This window comes from Micropterus salmoides, unplaced genomic scaffold (assembly GCF_014851395.1).
Source record: "Micropterus salmoides isolate LMB-PRFRI ecotype aquatic unplaced genomic scaffold, ASM1485139v1 Ms_hic_scaffold_17, whole genome shotgun sequence".
Taxonomy (NCBI): domain Eukaryota; kingdom Metazoa; phylum Chordata; class Actinopteri; order Centrarchiformes; family Centrarchidae; genus Micropterus; species Micropterus salmoides.
In genome coordinates this window covers 10749665-10763409 of record NW_024040817.1, presented here as the reverse complement: position 1 = coordinate 10763409, position 13745 = coordinate 10749665, and the positions used below count along the sequence as shown (strand labels likewise).

Genomic DNA, 13745 nt, shown 5'->3' with positions numbered 1-13745 from the left:
TAAGTTTAGAAAATTGTGTTTGATACTTTTTTAACCTGCTATTATTGTTATGTGCTGCCACTGACTTAAAGTGATTAATAATTTAATTAAATATTCTATTTAATTCTTAGTGAACTTTGGTGTACAATTCATATATTAAAACATTTTTCCTGCGTGATCTTATGCTGTAATTACCAAAATTTTAATTTAATTAAAGGTGTTAGTGGGAATCATTGTGGAAAGTTGCTAGGATAATGATCATTAACTACTAATTTTAGGAAATTTTGCCTCCTGCTTATATAAGATGCCATGGCATAAAGGTAATTTGGCAGGGTGTAGTTTAAAGAAAATAGCAACATATCCAATAAAATTAGCATTGTATAATATGCCTGATATGTATTGATTTTTGCAAATTTACATGAAAATATGACATTTAGTCACTTTTTAAGACTTAAGATAGTGTAACTGCAAAGCTACTAGTTAGCCAGTTTTACCAATCAAACAAGGACAACAAACAATCAGAGACAAAAGTAAATAAATAAATAACCCAAATTGTTATCAGCAAACACTTAATCTTGGATTCATGACCAGTATTTCTAAAATTATTACAACAGTTTAAGCTTCACAGTGGTCAGTCTTTGCTGCATAACTATGTTGATGTAATTTCATGTATTCAATTACTTCCTGCAGCACTTTAATACTTTAATAATCTAAAAAGTTAAATTTAGTCATTTAATTTTAGTCTTATTGAATATAATTTATTTAACTTTAAATGTGTCCCTTTTTACATACGTCAATGTTGCCCATCATACTAACAAATACAAATTGATAAATTTGTTCCTCTTAACAGATTTACACAATAATTAAATTCAAGTGGTGCTTCAGGCCATGAGTGCAGTCTGCGTTCATGTAGGCCAAGTTAGAATCTGGAAGAGATCATGGTCAAGTAGTTGCTAGTTTGATTTTGTGTGCCGGCACTGGTTACAAAGAATCAATATCGAATCAAGGAGGGTTGAGTTTCCAGATAAGCGCTCTTGGTCACTCTGGCTATTCATCATAAGTCTGTAGAAACCTGATAGGTCAGAAGAAATTATATTCTGGCAGGAGTGGGGCCTCCTTATCTCTCCATAGCAGGGGAATAGGAGACATGCCGATCAATACCAGGCTGTTGTGTAGTACTTGCAATTATCAACAGCTGATTCTGTCCTCCCCCAGCTGCATCTTTTAATACCACATAATTACAAGTTTTGGGACAATGACTGGTGAAAAGGGATTACTGCATTGATAAAGTATGCTTCATTCTTCTCTCAGCTTTGAAATAGCTGAAGGGATCAAACAATAACATCAACATAGATTTTATTCTACACTTCATACATTTACCACTCTGTTGGTGACAGCTGTAGTGACAAATAGGAGTTTTAATTCAACGCTATATGACCTGTAGTTGGTGAATGTCAACCAACCACCAAAACTGTAACAAAGACTACAAAAATGGAGGTCTAGTAGGACCTTTTTATTTCAACACCCTATTCTCATTAAAATCTACTCCGTAAGATTATAAACTGAGCTCAGGTGGGTTTACACTTTACACATCCCTGGGCATCATTCAAAGGACGATTCCTTTTCCAACATTTTCAGTCTTTCATGGCGCCAAATTGTGGGAGGTCGTAACAAATGAAGCAAGGGCTCCAACACCTCCTGTGGTATCCTGGCAGTAGCCTATCGCAGCAGGCTGAAGGGCATCTAATGATGGACCGGAGGCGGAGGCAGCAAGGAGAGTCGGTGCCTTGGACAAACCACTTCCGACAGCCACCAGTTTGAGATCGGACCTATCTGCAACCTGAGCGAGTTTTTTACGCACGAAGCTTGACTCAACGTACTTATTTACTCCGACGATATCTGATCTGCGAGGTTTTCGCCTTTTACGCAAGACCATACCACCTTACCAAGACATTACGTCTTCTAACGCATCGATTCTGGACTTTACGCAGTTTTAGGAGACTCAACCCACAGCCTATCCTTATGTGGAAATATAACTGCTCCTGCTGTATTGATCTGCTGTTTTAAGAGTGTGTGAGGCGACAGATTCAATCGGGACAGCCATCCATCCACAGCCTGAGAAGTCAGCGCTTTTGACGCAAACTCACCCAAGAGCGCAGAAAGGAAACAAGTCAAACTTAAATCTGAATGGACAAAACCGAGATGCAGCGTTTGCTGACAAAGTTAAACCCAAGACTTCTCCAAAACGCATGAGACACACAAATGAGTTCAGGTCGGACTAAACCATGTTGGAGATCCCCGGAGTTGTGCGTAAAAGCAGCCGCACCGGACAGGAAGTGAACTAATAATTATTAAACCCCATCCCTCATTTCCATATCTAGCGTGAGTTGGCTGGACCGCAGCCAATCACCCAGCGAAGGGCAGCAAGAGTCGTAAAAGCATTATCCTTCCTCCATCACAATTACACTGACATGCGCAATCTGCACACAGGCATCAGCACCAGCGACCGTTCGCTTATTTCAGCGACCCCGCTCCCTCTGAAGGGTCCCATTCGCTGCTTGTAGATGAGTCGGCGAAAGGCAGCCGCGAGTCGCACAGAAAGATCAACATGTCCCGCCGCAAGCAAGCTAAGCCGCAGCACCTTAAATCAGATGAAGCACCGACACAGACCAGACTCCTCTGCAAAAATGGTACGTGTCCATTTCAACGACTTTTGCAGGGTTTACTTGAGCTGCTGCTAATAGACCACCGGTAGAAACAAGAACAACTATCGTTTCAAGACAGCTCAGTTTAAAGGGTTTTATTGCAAAGAACATATTTAAGTTCAGGAATATGACAAAATTGTCCATAATGTCTTAAAACATCTAAAAAGGTGAAGAAGGTCTATATCGCAAATTAAAGGGACGACAAACTGATTTAATCTCTCTTCTCTTTCTTGTTTATGCCTGACTCCTTATTATTTAGTTTTTAAATTTTAACATGATTTCAGTTTTGAAGTCTGTCAAATTAAACCTTGTTAGTCAAAAAGTCTATAAAAGTCTTAAAAAGTTTATGATTTCATCACGAGAATGGAATTTAATGGTGCATATGCCTATTTCAATTATTTTTTAATTATTTTTTTTATTTTTTTAAATCTGATCCAATCGTATTAACTGGATAATGGTACAGAGTACAAACATTTCATGAATGAAACCAAGTAAAAGCTATTCATAATTTTATTTCATGTATTCTTGACAGTTTTAGGGGGGTAACTAGAAACAGGAGCTGTTGTGCACTACTGTACCTGCAGAATCCATCAAAATTAACTCATGGAAATATTAGCCTCTTGACGAAAAGGGGTTATTTCTGCAGATTATGTTTGAGGTTATTCTGTGTTTTGGCTCAAGGCCTTCCTGTCAACTATTAATAAGATTACAAACCAGGATAAAGTAATCTGAAATGAAAAAAACTAATTTACTTGTATGATCATAACAGTATATTTACTTGCATGGAGACTGTATTTTACTGTACAAATTATTTAATAAATAATAATAATAAAGTTTAAATGGCTTTCAACATTCAGTATTTCTTAACCTTAACGTTTTTCTGACAGAGTGTATAAAATAATTATTAAAAATGTTCAGCCTTTTACACATTATGTGTAACTAGATCTCATTAGATCTCATATCATATTGCCAGACTATGGTATGATACACCAGAGGCCTAACATCATTTCTAATATTTTATTATTTAAGTCAACAATTTAATTGTGTCCCCATGTATGTGCAGGAAATCCTTGATGGTATTTGAACCTTTTAATCAACTCTAACAGCTGAGCGCTTAATCATGTCAGCACCAATATTTTAACCATAAATTAACCTTTCAACTATGATTCGATATGTGTTTATCCATAATTGGCGGAATTTTAAATGCAATTTGACCAGCACTCTTTTGATGTCATTTTGGAGTAAAATCTTTGAGACAATGGGTTTCCCACCAGCCTTTACTGACAGTTCATAAATTTATTAATCTAAATTAATCTAATGTAATATGATTCATTTCACATGTATTGTGAATTGTATTTATTTGTATCAATATCGACTTTGTTTATCATTTATAGCCCCAGCCTCTGTTTATTCTCAAAAGCAAAAGGCCTCCAAAAGACCAAGGCAATTTCAAATATCAATTCAAATCATCATCACATTTCTTGCTCCATATTTTTCAGTAAAGTTACTTGTCACGTAATAATTATTTGTGGCTGTGAAAAGGTGTTGAGTGTGGAAGAGGCCCTCCCACAGCCAGGCGGGGGGCTCTGCCACTCTGAGATAGGCTTTGATTGAGCCTGCTGACTTAACCTTTGTCAGCCTCACCCTGCAAGGGGCAAGTGCTTCATGTCTGGATCATAATACAATTAGTACATCTGAACCATTGACCTCTGCAGCCCAGAGGTCACACAGAGAGGCAAAGAGGCATTAACGCTGGGCAGAGAGTCTGTTTGCTTTTCAACTGCAGCTTCATGATTTCTTTTTCTCCTCTCATCGCCAAACTACACAGGAAGAAACAGACATAAATCTGTTTTCTGCTCTTACCATTGTGGATTGAGTGAGGGTGACATTTTAAAATAAATTTCTATCAGTGTTATTCTATTTGGAAATCTATTCAGAGCTTTAAATCAGAATTAATCTTTTCTTTGTTTTTCCTGGAAGTAAATCTTACAAAGCGCAGACAAAATCCTGAGCTAACACTGAAAGTGTTTTCGCGCCTGTGTTTGCTGAATCGCCTTGGTGATCTCCGGACCACCCACTTGGTGAGCCAGGGACTCTGATTTTTTACTGAAGAGTTTGACTTTTAAATAGATTTTACTCACTCAACTGTGGTTGCACTCTTTTTTCTAAACTGAAAAAAGAAGTTAAAATCAGTTTTTAGTATCTCATATGTGAGACAGTTGGAAGCTATAACCTGTAATGTATTAACAAACATATTATCTATTAATACAGAGATTGCACTGTGTGTTTGCATGAGGATTTGTTGAGTGTACTGGTATAATGGTAAATACACCAGATGTCTCAGTCTGTGTTTAGCTTGGGCATATTGGGATTCATTCTTTCAGGTGGTGAAACATAGTGATAATTGGAGTGTATTGAGTAAACTCAGAAACACGTACACAAACACACACACACAAATACGTGCAAACATGAGGGCACATATACACACGTTAAAGTCGGCACTAACAGATGCATGTTTAAACTGCTTTATGTCCACATTTACTGTGTTTAAGAACAAAGGTGCAGCACATATGTCGGCAACACACACAACACACACATACACACACACAACCATACACACACACACACACACACACACAGCTGTGTCTTATTTTATGATTCATGACTGTGGCAAAATGGAAATTATTTTTTATAAAATAAGTAAATTAGTGCCGGTAAAAAAAGCTAATTGCATAATCATACACAAACCTAATAATATCCATCTTTTTACTTTCGGTCCATTTAAATTGTTATTCTTAAATTGGTGTATGGAAACCCGAGTGTATGTAACAATAATTTACTATTGATTTCCCCAAATCTTTCCATCTGGTATTGCTGTCTGTTTCCTAATGGGGCAAAGCCTGAACAGATGCAACTGTGATTCTAAAGTGTAAATTCTTTTCTCAAAGAATATCACACATCAGCTACTGAAAGAGGACAAATGGAAACTAGGATGTCAAAAGATAACTGTCAAACAGAAGAAAAAAGAGTTTCGCTGAAATGTGTTAGATATGTATGTGTTGCATACACAACATTTATTTTACAAATATAACTAAATGTAATAAATTAATCCAAATGTAATGTCCTATCAGGACATTCTGGGTATTTATTGGTGTCTTCTACTTTTAATTTCCTGTAAATATAGAGCTTGATTACATGTAAAAGTTGCAAACTTTGCACATGTCATTTATGTATTTACTGTTACAGAAACGACATTATACTGTCTATTGAAACTATAATATTATAGATTGAGCAATATCATTATTATTAATACACTATCAATTGTTTGGTGTTGTTGATGCAGAATTACAACAGTTTTCTTCTGGAAATTGAAAAAAAAAAAAGAAGTTTATTTGAGCATGATCGCTAATAAATAATCCATTTATAACACATGTTTCAAAGTATCAAATGTCTGTGATTTACTGCATTTAAACACACCTTGAACACAGGGAAGTATTTTACAGTTAAATGAGTGATTGTTAGCTGACTTCACACTATCTGAAAACACTTCAGGTATTCTTCTCAGGTTAGACAACATCAAAAATGTTTTAGTTTTTGAACAAAATGTGGTAGCAATAGTTTGTATAAAGATTACACACATTGCTGAAATGTATGAATGCACAAAATAATCAATGTACTGTGTGGAATTTCATTATCTGTGTGAATGCGCAATTGAAAGGTCAGATAACTTCATTGAACTTTATTGATTTTTTGGACAGATTATTAACATCTGAAAAGAGGGTGTGTGAGTGCAAAGCCTATGTCAGCAGTTATTATGGGATCTGTTGAATTTTAAGATCGAAAGTGGTATCCATAAATATATATGTAAAAAGTATACTACTGCACAAGCCCTCGTAACATCTGTAAACATTTACATAGTTTAGAAAACTTTATCTCTTCTATAATCTAATGTCAGATATAAATAGAGAAAAATAAGTGGCTGTTATTTGCGGTTAAAACTTGGAATTCCCCTTCAATTTTCTCTTAAGTAGCTTCACAGCTGGAAGATATATTCTACCACACTGTATGACAATGTTAAATATACAGTATGTATATAATCTATATTGTATTGAGTGAAATATAGAAATCTAAGATGTTTTCTTTTAAAGCAAATGATCTGATCCGAGATGTGTTTTACATCATTTTATAAAACCTCCTCGTAATTCAACTTGACATGTTTGTTATCTTTGGACACTTGTGGAATTTAAAGTTTAGTGTGTTTGAATTATGCTTGTCCACACAACATGAGATCGAAAAGGTGGACTCTGTGTGTGTGTGTGTGTGTGTGTGGGGGGGGGGCTTATTTACAATATGATAAAAGAAAATTTGCCCCTCTGGTTGGATATATATGGAAAGTAAATGATTCATTTTACATTCTCAATCTGTCTTTTTCTCTTTTAGGCACTGTGGGGAGCATGGACAGAGAGGAGAACAATGGAAGCTGCTACAGCAGTGAGGAAACACACATCTGTGACAAATGCTGTGCCGAGTTCTTCACTTGGACTGAACTGAGTGAGCATCAGAGGGTCTGCACTGAGGACCCCTTGGTGCTGATCGTGAAGGACAATGAGGGGATGCCAGTTCCTGAGGAATCTCCTATCGAATCCTCTCCGGTTCCTAGTGTGGCGTCGAGTGACTCGTCTGCAGCAGAGTCCACAGACGCTGGCTTTGAGCTGGGAGAGACGCTGGTGAATGAAAACGACTGTCTGGACAATTTAGAGGAAGGCAGAGAGCGGGATGAAGCCATGGAGCTTGAGCATTGCCCACAGGACAAATACACCACAACCTCTAGCCCTCAGCCTCCAGATTCAGCTGAGTCCACTTCCCCCCAGATGTCAGCTGCTGGCAGCTACAGCATGCCGAGTACAAACGTGACACTGGAGATCCTTCACGGCACCAGGGTGGCTGTTGCCCAGTTCTCCCAGGGGATCAACAGCAGCGGCACTGGAGGGAAGGCAGCTTCAGCAGCCATCCCAGTGATCCTGGAACACCTGCTGGCTCTGCAGCAACAACAGGTCCACCAGCTGCAGCTTATTGAGCAGATCTGCAGCCAGGTAGCCATCATGAACAGACAACCAACACAGACAGCGTTAAACCCAGTCTCCAGATCTCTGTCTCTGGCACATAACCCTTTCCCTTCTCAAGGCTTCATCCCTCCTCCCATCCTGCCCCTTTCAGGAACGATGCCCTCAAACATCAACGGGCAAGCTGCTGTTTCTTTATCTTCTGCGCTTGAAAAATCAGAAACTGTATGCGGACAGTCCACCTTTAGAGATGTAACATGTACCTCAGCTTCCTCAGAAAATTCAACCCCATCTTTCTCCAGCTGCAGTAGCAGCATCCCCACATTACTGCCTCCTTACACAGGCTCAAACGCCAGCACCATTAGCTGTACTCAGACACCAAGCTCCTCCAGCCCACTATCCCTGGGGCAGAGCGGCCTCCTCAGCTCATCCTCCAGCCTGCCATTTCTACCTCAGAGCCCCCCCAGCAGTGTCATTTTCCCCAATCCCTTGGCTAGCATTGCCGCCACAGCTAATGCACTTGACCCTCTTGCTGCCCTGATGAAGCACAGGAAAGGGAAGATGCCTAACGTGTCCTTGTTCGAAACGAAGCCCAGCCCAGATGAGCCCTTCTTCAAGCATAAATGCAGGTTCTGTGCCAAAGTGTTTGGCAGCGACAGCGCTCTGCAGATCCACCTGCGCTCCCATACAGGAGAGCGGCCCTTCAAATGCAACATCTGCGGCAATCGCTTTTCCACAAAAGGGAACTTAAAAGTGCACTTTCAGAGGCATAAAGACAAGTATCCTCATGTTCAGATGAACCCCTACCCGGTGCCAGAATATCTAGACAATGTGCCAACAAGTTCTGGGATTCCCTATGGAATGTCCATCCCTCCAGAAAAACCTGTCTCCTCATGGCTGGATAGCAAACCTGTTGTAGCAACTCTGCCAGCCACCATGGGTCTTCCGCTTTCCTCCACTATTACTAGTATCGGAGGCTCAAATGACCCTGTAAGTGTAACACCATCTGTTAAATCTCCCTACCAGCCAGCTCCCTTTGAATGTGTATCTTTGTCACCTAACCACAGAGGCAGTGAGGCTCATTTCTCTCCTGTTTCAGAGTCTCCACAGTCTAATCGTGAGACAGAAGCATCCAATATACTGAAAACAGAGGGAGTACACCTGCCCCAAAACTGCTCCGTGAGACTGAGAGCCAACCCAGTAACAGAAGCAGCAAGCAGTATGATCCCATCTGTGGCCACCACACCTGAACCTGTCACTTCAGCATCCCCCGTCTCCAACTCTCCGCCCCTCTCGCTCAACTCAGATGAAACTAAGTTCCCAACCGGTGGTCTCCTAGACTCTATGCAAACATCTGAAACCTCAAAGCTTCAGCAGCTGGTGGAGAACATTGACAAAAAGATCATAGACCCCAACCAGTGCATCCTCTGTCACCGCGTCCTCAGCTGTCAGAGTGCACTAAAGATGCATTACCGCATTCACACTGGGGAGAGGCCCTTTAAATGTAAAGTATGTGGCAGAGCTTTCACCACCAAAGGCAACCTAAAGGCTCACATTGGTGTTCACAGAGAAAATCCTCCTGTTCAAGTACAACACTCATGTCCTATTTGCCAAAAGAAGTTCAACAATGCTGTTGTCCTTCAGCAGCATATTCGTATGCACATGGTCGGGCAGATTCCAGACTCAACTCTGGTGGACGGGCTGCAGGAGATAGACAGCGATATCTCTGTCAGCGAGAGGAACTTTGACAGCCTCAGCAGCAATAGCAATGACCTCATTGATGATATTTCAATGGATGATGACAATGAGGAAGAGGAGGTAGAGAATATGGAGCAAGGTGCAAATTCATCTAAACCCTTGATCTCTGATTGTAATTCCCCTCCTAAGTCCTCCGCCATTGTTTCAAGTATAGCTGCTCTGGAGAACCAAATGAGGATGATTGACTCCACTGTAAGCCTAAACTCCTTCGGTATAAAATTCCTAACAAATGGTTTTAATGACAGCAACCAACTCAATGTTAAATGCTCCCTATCAGAGACAAGGGTGGAGAACTGCAGCGCAAACAGCCCAAACCTGTCCGAATCCTCCTGTTCCCCTCGTCTATCAGCGTCTCCTATTCAAAGTAACTCAGAAGGCATGATGATCAAATCACCTGCAGTGAACAACAGGCCAGAATCCCAAGAGGCTTTGGCAGCCTCAGTGAAGAGAGAGCAATCTGAGTCTCCTACCTCTGCATCAACAGCCGCAGTGGCCCAAGAGCTGAGGGGAATACACACCAGCAAGTTATGTGTGAAAGAGGAGACTCCTTTCAGTATGTCTTTCCAACTGAGCAGAGAAAGAGGTACATTTACAATATTGTATTAAATTGAGCCTACTAAAGTTCAATGTGTTGTTCAAATATTTTTAAAATTTTTCATGTCTGAATAATCTATAGAACATTTAAATAAAACTACATTATAAGGGAGAAAAACTTCACCTCTGCACTTTCATTTCAGCTGCAGGTCAAAGCATTCCCAGCCTGGTTACCAGCACATCATCAGGCATGATAAAAACCGAGGTGAACGGTCACAGTCAACCAAACAACCTGTCTGAAGGGCAGCACCCACCATTTAGCGTCCACATCCCTCCGACTTATGCATCAGTCAGCAGCCCAGCGGTGACCTCCTTGCTTGGCCCTGCTCCCCCTCGTCGAACCCCAAAGCAGCACAACTGCAACGCCTGTGGGAAGAACTTCTCGTCAGCCAGCGCCCTACAGATCCATGAGCGCACACATACCGGAGAGAAACCGTTCGTCTGCTCCGTCTGCGGCAGAGCTTTCACCACGAAAGGCAATCTGAAGGTAGAGAATGGCTGTTTTTCTGTTGTGCTGTCTGCATTCAAGCTTATAGCTTTGTTGACATATTTTGTGAAAAATACGTCCCTTTTGTGAAATATTACATATTGTCATATGATTATGGAGGGTCATCCACAGTTTTGTTTGTGTGTTTCCAGTACATAAGTGTAGTGGGTCTATTGTGTTGTATATGGATAAAACCATACTTCCAGGGACTGGATTTTATTGCATGGCAGTGTAAATGGCATTGACATAACCTACCTGTAATTGTAGGGGAACATAAAAATGCAGATGGACAAGAGAAAGTACAGCCAGTTGTAAATGCAGAACATTCCCCTTTAATCAAAAATGTACAAATTCTATAGAATTTGTACACTTTTTACATTACAACTTATTTATTCTTATAAGAATACATTTACACTTGTATGTAAATTTGAAACAAAAGTCTGTTCTAAATCCACATACGATTCAACATGAATTTATAATGCCCTGTCCATATTTTACCACCACATCTGTCCTATTATGGCTGTTTTAGTTCCTTTCTCTTCGCCCCAAAAATGTTTTTAAATCTGAGGAAGACCCTGAAGACTTTTTTTCATGTATACAACATGCCTGCAACATGTTATGTCACTTGATTCTCAAAAAAATCAGTAGGCCTATAGGGCTGCAAATTAAAATTATTTTCCCTATCGATGAGTCTGCCAAAACCAATATATTTCAGTGTACTATCATACAAGACAAAGAAAAGCTTAAAGTCTTTACATTTGAAAAGCCCAAAACTCGAATAACCGATTATAAAAATTGTTGTTGATTGATTTTCTGTTGAGCTACTAATCTATGAATCAACTAATCGTTTCAGCTCTAAATCAGTATTTGAAAACCTATGCTAGTGGAGCTATGGTATTTTAAGATCTTGTAAGCACATGGGATTTCTTTCCAAGTCAAAAAATATGTATGAAATTTTTTGATATTCTCTTTTTTTCAATAAGCCTGTCAGTATAGTAGTATTTAGAATGGATGCGTTAAGAGAGTATAGAGGGTTTGGTATTTGGGACCGTCCATGCTAAACATGTTTGCTTTTTGAAATCAAAGCATCCACCAAATCTAATATCTTAAATGTTATTTTCAGGTTCATATGGGAACTCACATGTGGAACAATGCACCAGCCAGGAGAGGCCGGCGGCTGTCGGTAGAAAACCCCATGGCCCTTCTGGGTGGAGAGGCCGTGAAGTTTGGGGAAATGTTTCAGAAGGACCTGGCAGCTCGAGCAATGAATGTAGACCCTGGATTTTGGAACCGCTATGCGACAGCTATCGCCAACAGCCTGGCCACAAAGAACAACGAGATCTCAGTGATTCAGAACAGAGGCATCTCTCAGCTTCACCCTCTGACTGCAGGCATGGACCGAGTGAGCACTGCAGGAAGTCCAATAACAAGTCGAACCAAGACAGGCATGGACCTGGGAAATAATAGGCATTTTTCTATGCTGATAGATGACAGCAAAGAAATTGGAATCAATTGAAAAAAAGCTGAATGGGGACTTGATACTTATGCAATCTATTATGGACGTTAAAATATTTGTAAAACACCTTGTTTGTTATTATGTATTGTATATATACTTAAAAAAAAACTTTTTATCAATTGACAGAGAATAGTAGGGTATTCACATTTTGCTTTGCTGCCATTTGTGAATGTTTTTTTCTATTAAATAAGTTGTTTAACTTGTACCTGAGAATGCCTACGGTGCTTTGAGGAAGGGCTGCTCTGAAGAAGGGAACATCTGTTCAAATCAATAATGCAACGAGTGCGCTATCTCCTCCGGACAGCTGCCCAGAACTGATAGCTGGTGCAAAGCACAAAATATGCTCATAAATACCCACAATTACAAGTTGCAGTGAGCTATTGTCAATGTGATGATGAGAAATTGTCATTTTTGAACAACAGTTGGACCGAATAAAAGCTAGAACAAACTGTCTGTATGTTCAATTCACTACCTCTCTCTGTTTAACCACTGTAAAGAGCTTATTTGTCTTGATGCTATTTCGCCCACTACTTCCCAGAAATTACAAAAAAATTCAACAGTCTCTTTCATTTCATTTAGCTTAATCTCTGTAACTACTTTTCCAGATGTTACCTCTCTCTTGAGCTTATGCATTATGTAAGCAAGAAAGCATAATTTTTACTGCAACAACTGCAGTATAATGTTTAATACAAAATGCATTTGTTAACATGTTTTTGTATCTTTATCTTTAATGCTCTTGTTGTAGGCCTGCAGCAAAACCCTTCTCAAGGTGAAACATAACATAATAATAACAACGACAACAACAATAACGATAATAATAATAAGCTGTTAAAGCTGTCATTGTTTTGGTGTAATCTGTTTTCATTTTGCATTCCAGAGTTTATGATGTTAACAGATTTATATCACAGCTGTGAGTGGATGCATATACAAACAGGTAATTCTACCTCATCATTTACAGAGAGCACATCAGAAAGTGTAAGTTTTTTCATATTAGTGGATATTTCCTTGGCTGTTGCAAATTATGTTGGGAGACACACACCAATTAAATATATGACTTATATGGTATATTGTCTGGTTCTTAAATGAAAAATAAAGAAAGTAAGACAGAGTAGTCAGCTTTAGACTTGTTGAAAAGGGGTGTGTTTAGGGAAGGGGCATTAAATACTCCTCTCAAAGGTTCACTTAAAAGCTTTTCTGAGCTTTCAATTACATTTCATGATCTTTATCAATACATATCTGCTCTAAAGTCGTTCACGGTTTATTCTAATTCGATTTTAATATGCTTGAGCACCCCGTGCTGTGCAAACTATACATTTTACTCGTCACTTCACAGTGACCCTGATCGGCAACGGGTCACTATTGCTGCCTTTTGCGTCTCCTGGGAAGCGCACACTCCTTTTTATTACATTCAATCAGGACTACTTTTGGTAAGATGACACACATTCTTTGTTTATATTGCTTATTTTTAGAGAACCGTCGCCCAGAGCTTCGTTGTGTTACAGCGACAGAATGACGGAAAGAAACCGTAAACCTCGCGTTCCAGTTAACGTTACTTCTTCTTTTATAGTTACGATATTTTTACACAGTACGCGAATGCAGCATAAATCCTAAAGGCTTTTTAGAGTGACGTCAGGCTGTGGACT

General features: G+C 39.5%; 1 protein-coding gene across 1 annotated transcript; it reads left to right on the top strand.

The window, feature by feature from the left end:
* The first annotated feature begins 1562 nt into the window (after positions 1-1562).
* sall3b (spalt-like transcription factor 3b) lies at positions 1563-12551 on the top strand. The gene is made up of 4 exons (XM_038725890.1): positions 1563-2669; positions 7125-10088; positions 10243-10586; positions 11710-12551. Exons 1-4 carry the CDS (start codon positions 2588-2590, stop codon positions 12100-12102), a joined length of 3783 nt encoding a protein of 1260 aa, XP_038581818.1. The 5' UTR covers positions 1563-2587; the 3' UTR covers positions 12103-12551.
* The last annotated feature ends 1194 nt before the right edge of the window (positions 12552-13745 follow it).